The following is a 23,030-nucleotide window of genomic DNA, read 5'->3' as shown; positions in this document are numbered from 1 at the left end:
TCTGTTTTCAGGGGTGGGTTTTATTTATTTCTACAGATTGCCTTAGTCAGTTATGGTCTACCAGACTTTTCTGGCCCATTCTCATCCCCACGGTCCCTGCATACTCACCACTTCTGATTCTAGACTCTCTAGGCTCAGTCCCCTGCGTTTCTATTCCATTTGTACTCTTCAGTCCTGTGGAAGTCGTGTCTTTTAGATTTAGGCCACCGTTTTCTAACTTGAAAGCTTCAAGACTTTAAATGTGGCAGTGAACTGGACTGAGAAAAGGAGGTGGACAAAGTGATTTCTGCCCCGTATCTTTTTTTTTTTTTTTCCTTTTCAGCCTGTTACCTCAAGATGCCTTCCTAAGAAAACGGCTTCAAGTTCAGTCTTATAGCTTTGTTGTTATTCTGCCTTTGTAATAAAATGCAGATTCCAGATAATCTGTTTTTAGAAATAATTGTATATGTCTACTAATTTGTTTTGTATTTTAAGGTAAGTTTACAGCAAACTTAGTAGCTTCCTATTTGGGAACATTCTATAGCCTGAGTTACCTTTAAAGCTTTACGTTTGGAAATAACATTCTTAGGGTAAATGAATTTGAGTGGTAACGGTGACTGCTTTAGCTCACAAACAAAATAGCTTTTATTTTATTTTATTTTTTAATAGTTGTAAAAACCAATATGCTTAGTAGAAGAAAGCAAAAGCAGCTATAATTGTACCACCCAGGGTTAACCAGTGTTAATCTTTTGGCTAGACATCTTATTTCTCTGAATTACATAAGATATACATGTAGAACTCTGTAAGTTTACCAAAGTGTAGTCATACTGTGCATATTATTCTGAAAGGCTACTTAGTAGCTCTAAGGATTTGATATAATTTATTTACCTAATCTCTGATTTCAGGTCAGTTAATTTCCTCCACCCCCTCAATTCGTTGCTATTACAATTAGTTCTACAAAGATTTTCCATATATATAAACCTTTATTTACTCTTCAATTATTTACTTAGAATGAATTTCTAGAATTGGAATTGCTGGATAGACACATTTTAATAATACATTTCCCAGTTCTCCGGAATGGTGGTATCTAGGTACCATTTAAGTGTTCAGCCAGTCACATTTGTGGGCTCCAATTTAGTACAGATAATATGATTCATTGAATACTAGTCTGTAGCAGATTCTCTGCTGAGCACTTTGAAAACATTATGCCATTTAATCCTCACAACCCTGCCAGATAGGTGGTGGTGTACCTATTTGAGAGGTGACAATCCTGAGGCTTAGTAATAACTTTAGTTAGTTAGTCAACTAACTAGTAAGCATTGAGTGCAGTGTTCAAACCTAGGTTTGTGTAACTTAAAAGTTTCTGTTATTTCTGCTTCGTGAAGCAGCTGTGTGAAAAAATTGAAGTTGGCTGGACTGTTTGAAGGAATCAGTTTATTATCAGAAACATCATTGACCTCCTGCTGAAATTCAGTCACAAGGATTTTGATGTTTTTAATCAGAGAAATATAGTGTAGACTTATATGAGGGTACTTTAAAAAATTCATGGAAAAATAGAATTAAAAGATAACATGACTCCTTTCATGAACTTTTTGAAGTACCCTTGTATTTGTTTGGTGCTAGAGAACCATAGTTTCATCAAAAATATATTAAGGGAGTAAGATTCCATTAGTATACTGAGGGAATTAGGTTTATGCTAGAATTATTTAGGTATAGTTTGAACATTGTTCAAACCCACAATAAATGTTTTAGTGGAGTAGAATACTAATTTAATAAATATTTCTCTAGGGCCTACTCTGATAGTCAGCAGCCTGCCTGGGTGCAAATCCTGGCCCTGTCTCTTAGAAGCTGTGTGACCTTGATAATTGGTTAAATCTCCACTTCTGTAAAATGGAGGTAATAGTACCTACTTAATAAGCTATTGTGAGGATTAAATGAAATAGCATAAAAAAAAAGTGTACACAATGAAACGCCTTAGCAGAGTGCTCAGCAAATATAAGCTATTGTTGTTGTTATTATTATTATTATTATTAGTTATTGAGATATGTGCCTGCCACTAGGTAAGCAGTAAAAGATTTGTTATGTGACTTCAAGGAATCTACAGCCTAGTTGGTAGACTGATTGTAAATAAACAATTATAATTCATTGTAAAACCTGCCTTAATGGAAGGATAGAAGAGCCAGTGGAAGCACCAAAAACATGTCCAGAACTGCCAGGTTGTCAAGGAGACTCCAAGGGAGAAGATAGCTTTTGCATATAGAGACCTGAGGGGTGAATACGAGTGTGATCTGGGTTAGAAATTTAAATGGAAAGTTGAATCTGTATGAAGCCTTCCGCATTTCTTTAGATGTTAAATTCTGGAGTGAAGTTTTTTGTGATTATTTATTACTTATTCCCAAATATTTAAGATTAAGATCTATTAAAATAATGTGTCATAAAGCCATTAATATTTAAAATTATTATATAATAGTTATTTGATTATTGTGCTTTTCTTTTTGCAATAAATATTAGCCCGCATCCGCCTAGTTTTTCCTTTTAATGGGAAGTCTCAGCTTTTTGCTCCCACCCCGCACCGTAACTAGAGTAGAGATACATTTTAAAGCTATCAGATATACAGTTTTATGAAATGACTTAAGAGCGTGTAGGCATTACTTTTCAGGTGACTCTCCTTTTCTGTATTGCACAAAATCTTGTCCCCGTCTACATTGCATTTTAAAATTTGGAACCTACTAATGAATGTTTTATCCATAGGCATTTCACTTACAGTCTTGAGAGATTTTTCCAGATGAAACTGAGAAACTTAGTAATGTAGCTTCTGTCAACATTAAAAGCAGAGTTCTTTTGTGTCATACTGACAATAATACTAGAGTATAGTAACTTGTTTTGTGTTATTTATTGTATGTGCTCATTGACAGTGTCTTCTGTGAACAACTGCCACCCCAGATAAAATCCTAACATTGAACGTTTACTTGTACATACATAGAGATTGTTATACTTTCAAATCATCCAAATATATGTGGTTAGTGATGGAAATCTTTGTTCTTTTTTTTTTTTTAAGGTATCGCCATCAGAGAGTCGGCAAAGGTAGTTGACCAAGCCCAAAGGAGAGTGCTGAGGGGAGTTGATGACCTTGACTTTTTCATAGGGGACGAAGCCATTGATAAACCTACTTACGCCACAAAGGTAACCCTCTGACAGGAATTTGCTTCTTTAAGTTTAGAGCCAAAGACAGAATGGTAGAATGAATAATGCAAAATGGTAGATTATCTAGAAATAGTATTCTTGAGTTGTGGAATGTATTTTATCCTTATGTTTGAATGGAGGTGTGATGGTGGTTGTTTTTGAATAGGGGTGTTTTTGAGTGGAGAATCAAGGGAATTAACAAAGCCCTGGAAGGCAGAATTGACTCAGGGAATACTGGGTCACACATGAAAGCAAGATCTGCTCCTCTGGAAGATTGCAGACTGATTAATCAAAAAGAAACACTAGCATTATTTGAACAGACATTTCTTCTTTAAAAAAAAATCTCCAGATCCAATTGTATGGTAAATTAGCTGCACTTTTCCATCTGTCCCCCATTGTTAAGGTGATTCTTTGTGCTTAGAAGTGGGTGGAGTAGAATATAAACAATAATATGACTTAATCTTTCTTTTAAAATGCTCATTGTTTCTTTACATGAATTAACATTAACTTCCCGGAAGAGAGACCTTTATTCTCTAACACACAGTCTCTTCTGTGCCCACGCGGTTAAGTTGTTGCTCTTAGTGTTGTGAACTGAAGCTTGACACAGTTTGGTTTCTCTTACTTCAGTGGCCCATACGACATGGAATCATTGAAGACTGGGATCTTATGGAAAGGTTCATGGAACAAGTGGTTTTTAAATATCTTAGAGCTGAACCTGAGGACCATTATTTTTTAATGGTGAGTAACTAGAACTAAGAGGAATTTATCCCTGTAAATTCCAAATTGCTTAGATTTTAAACTCAAGGTATTCTTTCCTAGGGAGTTTTAAATTCTTTTTAAAGATATTTACATGAATCAGGCTTGTTTTTTGCAAGTAACAGAAAGCTTAGTAAAAATGTCCAGAACCAAAAGGGGTTTATTATCTCACAAAACAGGAAGGCTAAGGTTAGGGGGTTCTAGGGCTGATTATTTCAGTAGCTCAGCAGTAGAACAGATGATGAAGCTAGTGCATTAGCTTAACCTCTTCTCTTGGTTTCCCTTGGTCCCCAAGATGGCTGTCAAAGTTCCTACATCACCTCTTCAGATATTTCTGTTCATGGGCAGAAGGGAAGCATTTCCTTGCATATGGCTTTTTAAGAATTTAGAACCCCTTTCCCAGAAACCTTCCCAGCAGATTTGCCCCGTCTGCTCATGCCTCACCTGGTTATTAGCAAGAGGAATGGAATTAGCCTGACTGGGCTGGGGAGGGGGACTATTTCTCATCACCAGGACCTTGGGAGGAGGGTAAATAGTTAAACAAGACTTTTTAACAGTAAGGGTGATAGAAGGAGAAATGGATTTGGATAGGAAACCAACTGTGTACTTCAATCAATATCCTTGAGAAGTAGCTAGATGACTATGATTATTGCCACTTCAGAGGAAACTGAGTCAAGATTTTTTTTTTCAGGGTTTAAATCTTATCGTATAATAAAACTGAACTGAGTTATGGGCCCTGATTGTGGGACTTAAATGATTTTGTTCAAGCAAAGTAAAACATTACAGAGAAATGAGAAGTAACATCTCTTGGTTATGGGATCTGTTCTAATTGTTCTACTCAACATTATGTTTCCTTCCATGAAATATTCTTTTTAAGTTAAAATTAATTGCATGTACAAAATGCTTGCTTTAAAGAGAGCAGTTTCATGTAACATAAGCTGCATATTAAAACCTGCATAATTCAGCTTTGGATTTTTTTCTGTGCAAATACATTGTCAAATTGTCCCAGATCTAATTTTATAATTCTTTCTAATGTAAGAAAATGAAGTGTTCTTTAGAATTATCTGGTTTAAAAAATATGTTAACTACAAGGCTAATAGTTAGTTAATGGAATCTATATATTTAACATCTATTAAAGCAAATCCTTCAAAATGCTCTGATCTTTTTTCCTGGCTTTATCTTCACACCTGGAATTACCAAGTATGGCTCCTCTGTTTCACAGGCTACTCTGTGTATTTTCTCTCCTGTGCATCCATGGTGGTTTATACAAAATAAGTGGAGCCAAGAAACTGACAGTTTGTATGAGTGGCTTTGTCTTTATAGCCAAAACAAATCACAGATTTCCACCTGTCAGATTTGGCATTTTTTCTTTTCTAGCATATCGTGTAACTACCTGTTGGATAGGATTTTAGAACCAGGCACCGTGCCCTGCTGCTTCCTTCTGTCTGCTTCAGTTTACTGTGCCAGGAGTTCTCTTTCTTGCACACTTAGAGGGACATTTAATCCTAGGCCTATGGAACAAAGACCAGCAGGACACAGCCCAGGGGACATTTTTACAAAAATAATTTTTTTGTATAAACTAGTAAAAATAACCACTTGCCAGGAAGGAATTGGAGGTGTTTGGTGTGAACATGGAAAGGGCCATTTGCTAAAAATGGGTACCTGCAGCAAATGTTCAAAAACAATCAAGTTCATTATTAAAAATACAATATTAAATATAAAATATTGTATTACATATATTGTGCTTTGAATTCTACAGGTCAGTTCATTGCATGATGTAGTTGAGGAAGTGATGAGAATGATAAATTTCCTTCAGGTTTATGTATGTCTTTAATCCTCAGTGGATTAAATAGTTAAAGGGGAGAGAAGCAGGTGTAAAGATTTATGACCAAACCATAGCAGTGAATTGAAGACATTTGATGAACTTGCATGTTAGGTAAGGGCTTCTTGGTTTAAGAGAGTCTAACAGGCCCAAATTATGGGTCCCTCAGGAGCTCATAGAATTGTCTTTTTTTTTTTTTTTAAACCTAGTTCAGAATTTAGTTTAATTTACTGAAATCAAGTAGCTGAAAGTGCATATTTTCTCTACTTTGCTAAAATTCTGCTTTTAAATGCTTATTATAAAAACTCATTGAAAGCAGAATTAAAGTAATAATCTGTAAACATTAGTATAAAACTTATGTAAAAAATAATGATATGTCATTTCTAGTTCACAAGTTTAGTTTAATTCATTTAAATGAAGCGACTGGAAGTGCATCTCTTATCTACCTTGCTGAAATTCTGGCTTTAAATGCATATTTTAAAACTCACTGATTTAACACTTAAAATGATTTAAAAACATTAGCCAAAAACTTATGTAAAAAACAATGATACGTCATCATTCGTGATGTAAACAATTTAGTTTACTTCATGAAATGAAACCCTTGAAAGTGCATTTTTTATCTACCTTGCTGAAGTTCTGATTTTAAATATGTATATTGAAACCCATTAAAAACAGCATTGGAAAAAAGGACCAGAAACATCAATGTAAGACTTATGTAAAAGACAATGATACATTATTTGTAGTTTAGAATTTAGTTTAGTTCACTAAAATGAAGCCGCTAAACTGAATTCAGAATTGTCCTTTCTGACTGCTGTCCCCAGTCATCTGAACTTAGAGTGAAAATGAGCTCATTAGTACTGAAGTTTTTCAAGGAGGCTCAGAGACTCAACTCATCTCCATTGTGTGAATCTAGCAGACAGCAAAAGGGAATTGCACTCTTTTCTTCAATACTGAATTGCCCAGAGTTCAAAATGGGATCCTTTGTTTAAGAGTTGCGGTGTGCTTGAGTGGAAATTGAATTATAACTTCAGAAGAGATTTTCAAACTTTTTGACTATAAACCATGCAAGAATAAGCAAGCAGCATATACAAGCGACCAGCAGTGAGAGCATGGTGGCTTTGAGGAACTGACTAGTTTAGTGTGGCTAGAGGGCCAGGAGAGGTGGGAGTGGTGGGGAAGGGAAATATTGAGTGCCATTGCCTGGTGTTAGGGAGAGTGGATGGGGGGACACGACAGCGCAGTCCTTATGGTCCTCCAATGAGAACTGATGAATACCTGGCTAAGGCATGGCAGTGGCGATGGGAAGAGAGGATACTGGGGAGTTACATCCTTTGTAGGGTTCTTAAGATTGTTTAAGGTGAAGATTATAGTCAGAAGTACTCATGAAAATCTCTCCGGTAGAGCACGTCTAAGAGACCAACATAACAGTTCTCTATGAATGGAAGAAAACTTAATTTTCCTTCTGCATGGAGGAACTTTCTTCTGCACCAGCTGAGGTAGCTGACTTATGTTTAGGGGTACAGTTCAGTGTTGTATGAAAAGCTTATATCTTTTATTAGAATTACAGTCAGTCCAGTAGTGTGCTAACACTTTGAGAGTACAGTTACCTGTTGCTTAACAATGGGGATGTGTTCTGAGAAATGCATCGTTAGGTGATTTCATCATTGCGTGGTCTCCATAGAGTGCACTTACACAAATCTAGGTGGTCTAGCCTGCTACACACCTAGGCTATGGTGTAGCTTATGGCTTCTGGGCTGCAAACCTATACAGCATGTTACTGTATTGAGTACTGTAGGCAGCTGTAACACAATGGTTAGTATTTGTGTATCTAAACACATCTAAACATAGAAAAGGTACAGTGAAAATATGGTATCATAATCTCAGAGGGACCACTGTTGTGTATGTGACCCATCGCTGACTCAAATATCGTTATGTGGCGCTTGATTGTATGTAGAAATTGAGACCATCTGAAAGAAATCAGCCTATGGAGCCAGTATTCACTAAGTGGAGTGGGGGCAGAATTGTTTGTAGAATTCATGTAGCTGTTTCTCCTGCTCTCATGTTTGGCCTCACAATTCTCACATGTACCCTCACAAGCTTGTATGCTGTCATGTTTTCATATGATTTTTACACTCAATATTTTATTCCCCCCATTTTCTTATACAGTTTTCATAGTCCTCATTTTAACAGTTGTATAATAACCTACCCAGTAGATATTTCCTATCTCTTCAGCAGTTGCATTTTTTTTGGACATCTATTTCTGCTTCCAGTTTCTTGGTTTTATAATGTAAAGTAACCTTTGTGCATACAGTTTTTTCTATATTTAGAGCAATTTTTTAATTTAGAAAGAACTACCAGTGTTTGAATATGGGGTCCATAGTTAAACCCCTTTTAACAATTTTATGAGTCTGTGCCCAACACAACTTTTCATACTGCCATCTGTAGTACAGGAGGCCTGCTTTATTTGTGCTGTTGCCAGCACCGATTAACATAATTTTGATTATTTAATGGATTAAAATTTTACCTTTTTAATTTGCATTTTTGGTAACTTTGACCTTAATCATTTTTTTTTGTGTTTATTAGTTTTATTTCCTCTTTTGTGAGATGCCTGTTCATGTCCTTTGCTCTTTTACATATCAATGTTTTATTGCTTTTCTTATTGCTATAATTTTTATGAACTTTTTTAAGCTTAATTTTGTTTCAGTGTGATACATATAACATAACATTTTACATTTAACCATGTTTAAGTGCACAGTTTGGTGGCATTAAGTACATTCACATTGCTGTGCAACCATCACCACCATCTGTCTCCAGCAACTTTACGTCTTCCCAGTGGGAACTATGTTAAACAGTAACTTGCCATTCTCCCCTCCCCCAGGCCGTGGAAACCACCGTTCTACTTTCTGTCTATGAATTTGACTACTCTAGGTACCATATATAATGGAATCATACAGTATCTGTCCTTTCGTGACTGGCTTATTTCACTTATCATGATGTCCTCAAGGTTCATCCAGGTTGTAGCATGTGTCAGAATTTCCTTCTTTTTAAGACAATAATATTCTATTATATGTATATACCACATTTTGTTTATTCTCTGAACTCTTTCATATATTTAAGAGAAGAAACTTTTATTATATTTGAAGCAGATTTTTTTGTCAGTTAGTTTTTTGCCTTTATTGGTTATTTTGTTTGGACATCTATAACTGTAAATTTTTGTGTAGCAAAACATATTTCTCTTTTCTGTCTCTATTTAGTCTTCATTAATTTGGGATTTATTTGGAACATCATTTGACACTGAACTTAAACCTAGAGAGAATCCAGGGAGCCAGGGTTAATCTAATTCTTGTTGGTGATGTCTTCCTACATGTAGGCTCACTTTTTGCTTCAGATCAAATAGGCAGTTCTTAGCTGGCAGGCAAGAAATCTTCCCTGAGTGGACTTTTCATATCTTTTAAACCTTTCTCTCTTGATAATTTTTTCCCTCTACTCAGTTTAAATGCTTTAACTTATAATTATGATGCTTGTATTGTTATTCAAGGTGAGAAACAACTTTACAGATCTCTTTGTTAATACATGTTATTTCTTGTGGTGTGAGATACATTATTGGCAATTATCGCTGACATTTACTGAGCACTTCCTATATGCCCAGTCCTTTTCTAAGTATTTGCAATTATTAATTCATTTATTTAATCCCACCAACAATCCTCTGATGTAGGTAATGTTATTAGGAACATTTTTCAGATTGATAGGAGGTACCTTAAGAGAGATATTGTCACTAGTACTGTTGGAATATGCAGCTATCACTCATGTGCTTTATTTATCTATCTATTTGTTTTTTTCCATGTGCTTTAAATGAAATCTAAAATAATAAATGCTAACATTTATGGTGCTATGTTCAAGGTGCTTTATAGGTATTAGCAAATTTAATCTTCTCAATCCCTTGAGGTTTAAGTAATATGTTGTTGAGTGACTTTTAGGTCTCTTATTTGCAACCGCTTTTGAATATCACTTCATTATTTTCTCTCCCACATTTTGAGATAGCTTTCTCTTTCTCATCCAGGGAATGTATTGATTCTAATTACAATGACTAAAACTTACTTAGGGCAGCATGTTTGAGCTTCGTACCAGCTGCTGCATAAGAATCTAAACTAAAGTGCTGGACTAGCTGGTGGGTAGCTCTATTTGAAGAGGTGTGCACAGTGCAGAACTGAAAAGGTGCCTGAGGACCTCCAGGCAAGCATGCCCTCACCTCTGTTCCACCTCCTTGTCCTAGAGGAAGCCTTCTTTACCAGTTCTTAGCCAGCTACGCTTTCATCTTCTGGAGGTGATTGTGTGCAAGGCATGTGGGTCATACATATCCTTCTGTTATCATGCACAAATGGTAGCAAGATATATACACTGCTGTACACCTTCAGTTTTTTATTAAAAAAATTTTTTTGCTTAAATTGTAAAACACACAAAATATACCATCTTAGCCATTTTTAAGTGTACATCAGTAATGTTAACTATATTCATATTGTTGTGTAATAGTTCTCTAGAACTTTCTCATCTTGCTGAACTGAAACTCAGTATCTGTTGAACAACTCCCTGTTTCCCCTCCTCCCACATAATTTGTTTTTTAAAAATAGTTTTCATTACAAATAGTCCATACAAAAGAATATTTAAGAATCTATATGGAAGGGAGACACTTTTCTCTTTTTCATAGAAGAGTTCATCACAGAGATTGTTTCTTAAAACACATGTAGAGCTCATCCTTTTTAATTGCTGTGAAGTGTTATATTTTATGGATGTAGCATAATCTATTTAATTAGTTGCTTAGTGATGGGCATTTAGGTAGTTTCTGATCTTCTAATAAAAACAATGCTGACTTTTAACCTTTGAGCCACTTTGTTTTAGATGAGTCTCTTGCTCCAGAATGTAATTTCATTTTGTTTTTCTCCTTGCTTTTTATTGGGTGTGTGTTCTTTTTAATAAATTGAAAATTTTTTTCTTTGCATATTTTAGTATAATTTAGTACTTCCTACTGTGATGAGTGACTAAGTTGGTATTTCCACATATTTTTATCGCCCCTTCCTTTCCTCTGCTACCTGCTTTTGATTGGTTATGTTACTAAATTTATTCTGATAATAACATTTATAAATTATATATACTAATGCCTTTGATACTTTATGTTTTAAAAAATATCCTTTGATTCCATGATGAGAGGATATCGTTGTCTTTATGTTCTGTCCTTTCTGTGCATACCTCTCAAATTGATATTGTTTCCTCTGTTATAATTTAGAACATTTACATTCTGTTCTATAATTCCCAGAAAAGAAAAATCTTTAGTCTTATATCTTGAATGGATTTATTGCTCACTGTAGGACTCTTGCTGTACTTTCTGCATTCTTCTTGTTTGGATAAAGTTTATCCTCTAATAGTTAATTCATGGGGACCAAATTTTCCAAGTTCTTACATGTTTAAAGATATTTTGTTTTTGCTACATACTTGATTGACAGTGTAGCCAGATACACAGTTCTTGGGTCTTACCTTCTTGCCCTGAAGACTCTGTGAGTGTGGCTCCTTGTGTCCCAGTGTTAAACGTAGCTGTGCTGAAGTCTAAGGCCAAGGCAGGCTGTACTTTTCCCGCCTTAGGGGTGTATTAGTATGACCTGCTGCCATAAAAAAAATACCACGGCTGTGTGGTGTAAACAACAGAAATTTATTTCCTCATAATTCTTGAGGCTAGAAGTCCAAGGTCCAGGTGCTGTGAGGTTTGGTCCCTGGTGAAAACCCTCTTCCCAGCTTGTAGACAGCTGCCTTCTTGCGGTGTCCTCATGTGGTTCTTGCACATGGAGAGAGCAAAGGACCTATCTGGTGTCTCTTTCTCTTCTTTTAAGTTCACCAGTCCTATTCCCATATGACCTTATTTAACCTTAATTACCTCCCTAAAGGTCAAGTCTCCAAATACAGTTATACTGGGGGTTAGGGCTTCAATATAGGAATTTTAAGGGGTGTGTAGGCAGACACAATTCATTTCATAATAAAGGGTCATGTGGGCTTTTTGCCAAAAGGTCCAGAAAATTTTTATTTTTGCAGCTTTAAATATGAGATGTAGATCTGTATTTATTGACATGGGAAAATAAGCACAGCACATTGCTGAATGACAAAAGCAGCTTTATTCTTTTTATCTTTGTTATTCTGTCATTTCCTCCTATTTGATAATGGTTATTGTTTTAAAATTGATATTTGAATTCTTGGATATGTCTTTAGTTATGATTTTCATATGCTTTGTTTTTACGTTTTTCTAGGTATGCTTTTTTGCCTGCCATTTGTTTTTCCTTTACTCCCTACCCTCTCCCACCCTTTTTAAAAAGTATTTTGATGTGATCATTGGCTGGCGTCTTTGTGCTCTTTACTCCTATCTTTGGATGAGAGGAGTTCTTCCTAGACTAGCTGTGCAAATCCAGGAGCTCCACTGTCTGGAGAAATGGTGCTTCCGCCCTTGACTTTTCTGCCCTGCACTGGATGGCAAAGATGTTAGGCCTAACCTTGCCTCCTCTGCTGCTCTGCAGTGTCAGGTGGGTTAGGAAGCTTTGGCAGCTGCCCTTCTCAAACTGAACCTGTTCCAAGCAAGGGCTTGCTCCTTTGGCTGTCCTTTGGAGAACTCTCTCATTTGCCTGAGATCTAAAGTCACACTGGTATTCTCTTTTGGTGTCCTCATTCATCTTGGTTGTGTTTTCACTGCCCTTTACAACTTTCTTCGGGGATATTCAATTTCAGGGTGTTTATGTGTTATTGAAGATAGAGTTTCCTTTTCTGTAACATGTTCTTGTTTTGCTTGGGTAATAACAGCAGAAGCCTTTAGAGGGGTCTTTGCCATTTTTAAAAGTCTTAAGACCCACAGCCGAGTTTCTTTAATTGATCACTTTGGTCATTCTTTATCTGTAAAATCAGGCAGTTGTATAATGTCCTAGCTGACTTGCTTTTAAGTTAATCTTTTTATGGTTCTGATGTAATTACATGAAATTTGGGTGGACACTAAATATAGTAAATGTTTTCTTACAGACAGAACCTCCACTGAATACACCAGAAAATAGAGAATATCTTGCAGAAATTATGTTTGAATCGTTTAATGTACCAGGACTCTACATTGCAGTTCAGGTAAAAACAAAGTTATTTTTGTGATTTCCAAAGAACCTTAGCTGTCTAGTAGTGGAGAAAATGGTAATTCCAAAGGTTCTCTGTCGTAAGATTTGGCTGTGTATTCTTCCTTTATTCTACTCCTTCAGTGCACACACGCACACACCATTCAGGTTCAGATTAAAATTGAATGTAGAGAATATGTTCCGTGACTTATATTTCTATATTTATATTATTGATATAGATTTTGTCTGGCTCCTTTTCCATGCATTAAAGTCTAATGTATTTTTCTCTGAGTGACAAGATGGGGTGTAGATGTGGATCTCTTTCTGGCTTCTTTTCACTTTTTCTGATCAGGAAAAAAATAGATACTGTAGAAAACTGTTGAAAACAAAATAAATACTTTTAGAGGGTCCCCCTTATTGACTTTGAGCTCCTTTTGTTCCCAGTATATTCTCTTGCTTCTGAGAGACCCTGTGGTTCAGTGCGCTAGCACAGCTTCTCGTGAAGCTGCTTGTTCTTGGTGTGAGGTTTTATTTGTTGCTTTTGGTGGTTATATGTCGGCCACTGTATATGAGGCAATTGAAATTTTGGGGAATAAACAAGATGGGTGTTTGCCAAGTGTTTTCTGTATAATACTGGTCCCTTCTAAGAAAAGGGAGGAGGAGGAGTCTCAAGGAAAAATAAATTTGGGAGGTACTACATTCTTTAGCTGCCTCGTGGTGATTCACAGTGCTTATTAGCGTAGTAAAGGCTCTGAGAATTCCTGTTTTGAAGAAAGCTGTTTATTCCAGCACTTCCAAATTTATTTAACCACAAATCTTCCGCCTACCCTAAGTTATTTACATTTTATGGAATAGGGAGGCACTTCAGAAAACACTGGACCACTGGTTATTAGAGTGGTCTAGCATCAAGTTCACCTGAAGAATGATTTTGAAAGTACATATTATTGGGCTTCACCTTAGACCAGGGTTTTTCAACCTCTGTGCTTTGGGCTGGACAGTTGTTTGTTGTGGGGGGGCTGTCGTGTATATTGCAGGGTGTTTAGCAGGAGCCCTGGAAGACCACCACCAGCCTCCCCTCCCCCGAGTGTGACAATGAAAAATGGCACCTGAAAATGCCAAATGTCCCCTGGGGGCAGAGGGGAGCAAAATTGTCCCTGGTTGAGAGCCCATGCCCTAGACCTACCAGATTAGAACTTCTAGGTGTGAGGCCTAATAATCTGTATTTTAAAAAACTCCACAAGTGATTTTACTGCAGCCAGTCTGTGGCCCCCACATTGAGAACTAGTGGAGTAGAAATTAAAATCTTCTCATTCTGTAATGAAATTCCTTTCTCACTGGCTTTTCTTTGTAAAGCTTTAGGTTTCTTTATTGAAAGCTTGACTCCTAGAGTTTAAGTACACGAAATTTGCATGGTTGCTGTCCAAGTAGAAATTGAAATTTGTAGGGGAGATAAAAAATAGGGAAAGGAAGAGTTCCGGTCAAGATTGCAGAAAAGACAGTCCCCAGTGTCACTTTCTCCCAGAAATCAACCAATTTACAACTATATAAAAAAGCAGCAACAGCCAAGCTGGGGCCACTAGAGCTCAGGGGAAGAGGAGGAAAGACCTACAGAGTGCATAAAGGCGTGAGAAGCTATGACGAGAGAAAGAAGAAACTGCTCTGACCATTTTGTGCCGCAGCTGCTTAAAGGCTGGAGCTGCTGAGCACATGGAGCAGTAGCTGGCAAAAGCCGCAGCTGTGCCCTGTGGATGGAGTTGCTTGGAGGCAGCAGGGGAGAAGAGGGCCTTGGTGGCCCCCAGGACACCAAGACCATTAATAGGGTTCCTGTGGACCCACACAGGAGTAAGGAGCCATGACAACTTAAAAAATGGAGCCATTCAGAGGCCAGTGAGTCATCAAAAGGGACTGGTGCATGGCCCATCTGTCCCATGGGAAATATTTGCAGCATGGGCAGTGGGAGAGGCGGGCCCACCGGGGGAACATGGGGGCATAGCAAGGACAGCTGATCTGCATCCCAGTCAGCATAGGGCCACTCAGAGGAGACTGGTCAGGAGTATAGAATTGCATGGGGTACAGTTTGATGAAAAGACTCAGGCCCAGATCAGAGTTACTACACAACCCAGGTGCACTGGGTCTCTGGAGAGCAGGAAGTACCTATAAAGTCAACCATTATAACCTGTGCTGCACAAAAAGCCTTCCCTAGGGAAGCAGCAGCAAAGCAGCAATTTAGCTCAACCACAGAGCTCAAGTACTGGTCCCCATAGGAAGTTCCCCCACTTTAGAAGAAAGCAAGGACAAAAAAATAAGTTCTGGCTCAGACACACCGCCAGTGCCTTGGGGCCGCCCAGGGGCATGAGATATGGAGCCAGACACTGGAGCCCCCTCCCACAACCAGGCACACTGCCAGCACCTTGGGGCCTGCCCAGGGACGTGAGTCATGGAGTCAGGCACCAGAACCCCCTCCCACAGCCAGGCACACCATGCCAGTGCCTTGGTACCTGTCTGGGGACCCAAAGGATGGAGCTGGGGATCAGACCCTCCCACACCCAGGCACACCGCTGGTTCCAAGGAGCGTGCCAAAACACCACTTCCATGTGGGTGGTCCACCACAGCCACCACAGTAACCATGGCTGCTGCGAAAACAGCTAGACACCACAACTACCATGCATATGTTCCGCCAGCCACTGGAGTGCATTGACACAAGGAGAGTCACCAACAGAGATAAAGAAGAGGATGCCTCTCTCCACAAAGCCCATTCCAGAGTGACAGAAGAAGCACCTGCTCTACGATAATATTGGGGGACCTGATCACACCTCTCAGCATTGGACAGGTCATCTGGGCAACAAATCAACAGAGTAACCATTATTTTTTCAGAAGGAGAGAAGAAATCTAGGGTAATTAGAGGGTGGAGAGGGAGGGGGATGGGGTGAGATTGGACAAGGGGCATAAAGAATAAGTATGATTTGTAACAATATAGATGCTAGTAATATTGATTTGATCAACATAGCTCAATGCAGAACTCCCAAAATATGTAAAATCAATTTTGATTCAATAAAAATTAAAAAAAATTCATTTTTCTAACTATCCAGTCTTCCACTAAATACAAGAGTACTTCAGAAAGTTCATGAAAGATTTGTATTATCTTGTAATTATATTTTTCCACAAACTTTGTGAAATACCCTCATCTGTACACAGAGTTATCTGGAATGCTAATCAAATGTTAGCACTCCTTATTTCTAAAGGATCTTGGGTAATTTATTGCTTTATTCTTTCTACTTTTCTGTATTAATTAAATAGTAAAGGTTCATATGTTATATTTATCAACATAATAAAGTTATCATCATTTTTGTTTTTTAATCAGAAAAAAAAAATAGGAAAAGGAAGGAGTTACTCGCATGTACTAAGTAGGAAAGAGTTTGTGGATTGAACCTGAGAACAAGCAGACAGAATACTTTAGGAAAACGTTCCTCATGTGCTAGTGGTTCCCATGTCTTTTCTCCAGGCAGTGCTGGCCTTAGCTGCATCTTGGACGTCACGACAAGTTGGTGAACGCACGTTAACAGGGATAGTCATTGACAGCGGAGATGGAGTCACCCATGTAATCCCGGTGGTAAGCACAGGTGGTACTGTTGTTTAACTCTGTAGGCTTAACACCTGATTTGAGGTAAGGGAATGAAAAACACCACTCTTCTATAGTTAAAGCACCACTTTTTAAGTGATAGTTGTGCTTAGAAAAGATAACAAGAGTTTTTAAAACCTAGGTTTGTGAGAAAGTGAACAAGATGGCCAGTAACAATTTAAAATTCAGGGTGGCAGATTTCTACAGTCAGAATATCAGTGGGAGTTTGGGATTTCCAGGTCCTCTTCTTGATTCCCATGTGTGTAATATCAACAGGAAATGTTTTCCTGGGTTATAATTCTGAGCTGCTGGGAGACAAATCATTTTGGATGTCCGATTTGTAGGTGCAGGGCATGACCATTTGAAAGGTTATGTCTGTGGTCTGAAAAGATGTGAGTGGCTTTAACCAGATAGTGCTTCTGTTTTAAAATCTATTTAAGAGCCAAGAAGGAGAGATTATACATTTTGACTTGTAGAAGGCTCTGCAATATCACTTTTTGCTTTTAATTTTCAAAATATTAGAGAAGTGATTCCTAGTTCAGGTTTCAAGAGACCTCTGTATTTTTCTTTTGGCCTAATGAACTATATAAAGAAATTATTAAAAAAATTTGTTTTGAAAATTAATTACAACTGTCCAATATTCAGTGGAAAGTCAGACTCATTCCTGATTATCTACTGCCCAGTAACCACTGTTACTAGTTATTTATGTATATCATAAATACGAAGGGTCTTTAAAACGTTAATGGAAGGATTTGTATTATCTTTAAATTTTATTTTTCCACAGACTTTTTGAAGCACCCTTATGTTTTCTTCATATATGAGTATGTGCATATATAAACCTCTTCTTAAAAATGCAAATGAGGGTTTTTTTGTTTTTGTTTTTTTTTTGGTGGCCCCAAGGGGTGGGTACAGGGATCTGAACCCTTGACCTTGGTGTTACAATACTATGCTCTAACCAACTGAGCTCACTGGCCAGCCCCAAAATAGGGTTTTTTAAAACCATCTATTTATGGGCTGAGCCCGTGGCTCACTCGGGAGAGTGTGGCGCTGGGAGCGCCGAGGCCGCAGGTTCGGATCCCATATAGGGATGGCCGGTTTGCTCACTGGGTGAGCGTGGTGCTGACAACACCAAGTCAAGGGTTAAGATCCCCTTACCGGTCATCTTTTTAAAAAAAAAAAAAAAAAAAACCATCTATTTACATTAATTGAAAAAATGGTCACCATTTCATTTCAAGAACTTGAAGGAATTATGTACTAATATACTAATGCCTTAATGCCTTAAAGGTCGGATATCACTGCAGTGGGCAGTGGAGAGGCCTAACAGTTGATGTCCTTACAGTCAGGAAGATAAAAGGCCAAGTACACCCTCCTCCTGCCCCCAGTCCGTATGTCCCTGTCATGTCAGAGTGTCCTTTGCATGGGGAGGAGGAATGGGTGTCTCTCCCTGCAAAGTGTGCTCTTGGCTTGAGCCCCTTCACACCAATCTCAGGACACTGGCTCTTTCTTGTGAATCATTGAGAGGTGTTAATGCTGCTTGATATAATAGTCACTGAAAACTCACACCTCTGGCTTTCTCAAGGAGCAGTATAGACTGAGATCCAAGATAAGGTGCTTGTAGGCTGCTTCCTTCTGGTTCTGTGTCTATCCCATGGATCTGATCTAGGAAAAGAACACACATTTCACACGGTTTCCAGGCCCACTGAGAAAGTTGTATTTTAAATTTTAAACTGGATGTTAGTTAAGTTTTCCCCCAATTAATAAAAATTACATTTATTGTTGAAAATTTGGATAAAATAGAAAAATATGAAGAAGAAAATAAAATTATGCATAGATCTACCCAGAGAGCCACATTATACTTTGTTGTATAGCCTTCCAAGCGTAAACAGAAACACATGTACACACACATGTGCATGCACACATGCATACACATTTTAAGCAAAATTGTAAATAATGTCCTACATCTGGCTTGATATTCTAATTATATAATAAATCCTAAAGTTATATTTTGCATATTAATTTAACCTTAATTTTTTTCTCTTAGGTTTAAATATTCTGTGAAAAATATTTAATAGCTAACATTATAGTTTTGTCATGTGGGCATAACATAATTCATATGTTTATTTTTCTGTTGAACATGTAGCTTGTTTTAATGTTTTTAATGCTCTGATGAAGCTGACACTTATTAAACACTGAGTTAATTTTAGAACATGTTACATGTATTGCAAGGAACATAATTGTGAATAGTTTGTTTAATAGCTCATGATATTTTTATGGGTTTAAATTAATCTTTACTATTTTACTAATTCATACATATCTTTTATTTCCACATTAAAATATTTTACAAATATTTGGATTCTGCAGAAAGGCCACATCTTCATTTGCCTCTAGAAGTTAGGTATATCAGAAAAACACATAGGAGAAATTCAGTCCTTGCAACTTAACTGGTGACGGTATCTAGTGCATGCGACTGTGAGAATGCATGTACCTGTGAGGTGAAGTCAGCGTCCCACTTCCATTCCGCTGTCTTGCTTGGGTATTATGGCACAGAAGCTGTGATGTGCTGCAGTGTGAAACCTGGAGTGTCTCTTCCTTATCTGATATTGTGGTAGGGCGTTGTCCACTCTGACCATTAGTATCCTGCACATTCCCCACAGAGCAGGCTGGACACTTGTATGTCCAAGCCCGAGGCTTCTGTGGCAAGTCTGTGCCTACAGGAAGGTTGATGAGGGAGCCTTGGGCTCATCTCTGCTGTGGGTGTGTGGACTCTTGGCACTGGCCCTGCTAGTGATCAAGCTGCAGCTGCAGAGCTGTTGTGACCTCCTTTCTTGGCACCTCACAGACATGCCTTCACTGGCTCAGGAAGGCAGGGCAATGAGAGAATCCAAACTCCTGATCACCGCTGTTCTTCAGATGGCGTAGCGTTTGGGTTAACTTACCAGAATCATGCCTTGGTACAGTAAATGGGACCATTTATTGAGTTCTTAGTACATGCCAAAAGACTGCTGTGTGCTCACTTAACCTATATCGTAAACCCCTGTTGGGTATTATTTGTCCCATATTATGGATGAAGGTGCTGAAGCTAAAACATGTTAAACTTGTCCATGGTCACTCAGCTGGTGAGTGTGGAGCTGAGATTGGAATCCAAGTTGTTAGGATCTAAGACCTGTGTACTTAACCAAATTTCTGACTTTTAAATATGAGCAGAGATATATAGTTGGTTTAACAGTTTGTAGATAAAAACTGGATTTACTGTTCTCACAGACAGCATTACTTTTTGGAAATGGACTATCCTATGTGGTTTTTCTTTCCACATTCCTAATGAAAACATAATTTTGGTTGCTTATGAACAGTTTCAGGTTATTGGAGTAATTTAGAATTTTAAATATTAATGGAATTGCATGTGCAGGCATTTAGAAGGACCTCCAGTACTGAACCTGCACAGAGCGGGGATTCAGTAAGTGCTCATTAGTGCCAGGAGGGACCGACAAGGACGGGTAGCTCTTAAGCACGGAATTACTTACCTGGTTGTTCTGCATCCTCCTCTTCCCTAGGCAGAAGGTTATGTAATTGGAAGCTGCATCAAACACATCCCGATTGCAGGTAGAGATATTACGTATTTCATTCAACAGCTGCTAAGGGAGAGGGAGGTGGGAATCCCTCCTGAGCAGTCACTGGAGACCGCAAAAGCCATTAAGGTAAAAAACGGATGGGAAACCGGTCGGTTTGGGGGTGAGAGAGAAATGGTGTTCTGGACTCTTGCCCTGACCTGTCATCCCTGCTCCTACTGTCCTTCCTCTCCCTCCCTGTTTACCACTTGAGTTGAGTGGCTGAGATGCAAAGCTTAGCCTCTTGTTCTGAGCAGACGCTGTCGAGGCTGCAGCTGTAGATGAGAGCAGCAAGGTAACCAGTAGTGAGCACCAGCCTATGTGGCACGGCATCATTTAATCGGATCCTAATTAATTGAACCTTCAGTTAACTGAGCGTTTCTTCCACGTCTCCCTCCATTCTTCATTTTAGAATCAGGAGGCAAACCACAGCAGCAGCAGTGACAGCAGGAATCCCATGAAGTCCGCCCATGTTCACACTCAGGTCCTGTGCCCCTCATGTGGTTCTCAGGAGGCAAACCACAGCAGCAGCAGTGACAGCAGGAATCCCGTGAAGTCCGCCCATGTTCACACTCAGGTCCTGTGCCCCTCATGTGGTTCTCAGGAGGCAAACCACAGCAGCAGCAGTGACAGCAGGAATCCCATGAAGTCCGCCCATGTTCACACTCAGGTCCTGTGCCCCTCATGTGGTTCTGCAGCCCGAGAATCCACTTCAGAGTAATACCATTCTAGGATTCAGAATCATTAAAGAAAATTCACCTGTAGTTTATAGACTCTAGCTACGATGCTGGGGAAGTTACAGGTAGTTTTAGAATTTAATCAATAAGATGAGAAGAAAAATGGCGATTGGTCCTTATTTAAAATGTCTACCTGACCTGCTCCATCAGTTTAGTCTTTATATTGCTCTGTAGATGGCAGTTGACAGGCCCTTTTAAAGGAATTTTTCTTTTCAGGTTATAAAATCAGGACAATTTTTAAAACCAAAATGCAAGAAATCCTTAGCAACCCAATGATAATTATTATATAGATGAAGAGGGAAGGATTTTCTTTTTGGAGAAGAATTTAAGGGTGGGGTATAATACGTGGCCAGGTGAGTCTAACACGCCCCTTCTCCTTGCCGCTTTCCTCTCATCTAAGCGCCTCATAACTGAGGCTGGTGGAAGGAAAGGGAGCATCAGAGAGGATTCCCAAGTTTTGATTGACATTCTTCATAAAAACAGAGGTGTTTTTAGGACAAGGAGCGCTGGTATAGTGCAGGGTCCTGAAAGTACGGTACCAACCTTCCTGGTTTACCTGGGATTAGAGTTTCCAGGAATGGGGGCTCTCACCACTAAAGTGGTGAAGACCCGAGCAAACCAGGAAGGGTTGGCCCCTTCCCTTTAGGGGGAAGGTTTCCAGAGGCGTCATAAGACTTTTTTTAGACCAAAATATTTCCACAGGTTTTCTCTCCTCCTGTATTAGCCTTTCTTCAATGGAAGAAAAAACTGGATATTTAATCCAAGCTCCCTTATTACCCCAAATTTGTTACAAATGTAAATTGGAATTAATGCCCAAGGGTCACTCTGGCAGGTCTGTCTTTCCTGTTTCAGTCTAGATTACCTGAGTGGTACGACTAATGAGGTAGCTTTCCTGATCCTCATGCTGGGCATTTGCTAAATTTACTCACTGGCCACCTGGGTTCCAATTCTGACCCTGAAATGTGAACTGATGACACACTGAGTTACGCGTGCGCATCACTCAGCTGTGAGGGTCAGGAGTGAAGGAGACTCCTTGTGTAGTCTCTGAGTCAGCTGCCCTGACCCTGCTGACGGGTTGGCCCCGGAAGTTCTCATCTCACTTCTTTCTGTAGAGAAGAGATCCCAGAAGGACTGGTTTAGAGTTGCCCTGCTTCACGCTACTGCCGCGACCTCCCTTGGTCAGGAGTGGGGCTGAGGGTGTGTGTAACGTGAAAACACTGTCCCCTCAGCATGAATCCAGAACCTTAAGATCAGTGCTGCTACTCTGCACCCAAACCAATGGAAGCATTTTGTGCCATCAGTTAAGTGAGTGGAGGTGCTGTAGGATGTTGACCAGGCCTCTAACAGCTGAATGCTTTCATCTCTAGTCTTGGTAGGTTTAAAGTTGTATTGACTGACCATGACACCTGCCACCCCCACTCCCCCGCCCCATCCCCTGCCGTCATCAGGGAATGCAGGGATGTAACAGTTCTTGTCCATTAGTCTTAAACAATCCCTCTAGAGTATACCAAAGATAATCCACAAGATGGAATTAGAAGATGTTTCTGGAATTCTAAGAAACTTTAAACTTAACATCATGAAAACGTCTTTGGAGGCCCTTGAGCAAGCCACTCCTCCCCCAGTGTGCAGTAAGAGCCAGCTGGGTGCTGATGCTGTGTGAGGTGCTGAGCGGGCCCACTGGCTCTTGCCCACGGGACTCTTACTTTCAGAAGCTGGAGCCCAGGTGTCACCTGCTGCTCTGCTGAGGTTAGCTCTAAGGACAGATGATCACCACAAAGATCCCCAAGAACACCAATATCACCAGATACTCAGGAAACACTTTGCACACCTCAGGCTGGTTGTTGGTGCCAGGTGGAAACCATTAACAAGTTCTCTTGCAGCAGCAACATAACTGGCAACTCCAGTCCTCCTCCTACCTGACTGTGCTGTTTCTTTGTTCCATGGTACCCATTACCTTACAGCATACCATGTCATTTACTTAATAACTGTACTGTTGCTTATTGTCTGGCTTTCAGCTAGAGTGTAATATGGGCAGGGATCTGTGTGTGTTTCTTAACTTTTGTATCCCAGATGCCTAGACACTCTATAAATATGTGTTGATTGAGTGACTTAGGATACCTAATCAACAAGGTATACTATCTCTAGGCAAATTACCAGAGCTGGATGCCAGTACTGTGTCAGACTCCACACCAGGTTAATGAC

The 23,030-nt window shown here is 39.1% G+C and overlaps 1 protein-coding gene across 9 annotated transcripts in view; it reads left to right on the top strand.

The window, feature by feature from the left end:
• The window catches only part of ACTR3B (actin related protein 3B), an 89,127-nt gene that overhangs the window by 34,898 nt on the left and 31,199 nt on the right, over positions 1–23,030 (top strand). For 8 of the 9 annotated variants that reach the window (XM_063098939.1, XM_063098934.1, XM_063098933.1 and 5 more), the window contains 5 exons: positions 3,038–3,162; positions 3,790–3,900; positions 12,788–12,883; positions 16,370–16,477; positions 20,038–20,181. In XM_063098939.1, coding sequence (XP_062955009.1) covers positions 3,829–3,900; positions 12,788–12,883; positions 16,370–16,477; positions 20,038–20,181 — 420 coding nt within the window. In that variant the 5' untranslated portion in view covers positions 3,038–3,162; positions 3,790–3,828. The remainder of the gene's footprint in view (positions 1–3,037; positions 3,163–3,789; positions 3,901–12,787; positions 12,884–16,369; positions 16,478–20,037; positions 20,182–23,030) is intronic. The other variant, XM_063098932.1, reaches the window with a different exon arrangement.

This window comes from Cynocephalus volans, chromosome 6, assembly GCF_027409185.1.
Source record: "Cynocephalus volans isolate mCynVol1 chromosome 6, mCynVol1.pri, whole genome shotgun sequence".
Lineage (NCBI taxonomy): Eukaryota > Metazoa > Chordata > Mammalia > Dermoptera > Cynocephalidae > Cynocephalus > Cynocephalus volans.
This window is presented reverse-complemented; position numbering and strand designations above follow the sequence as displayed.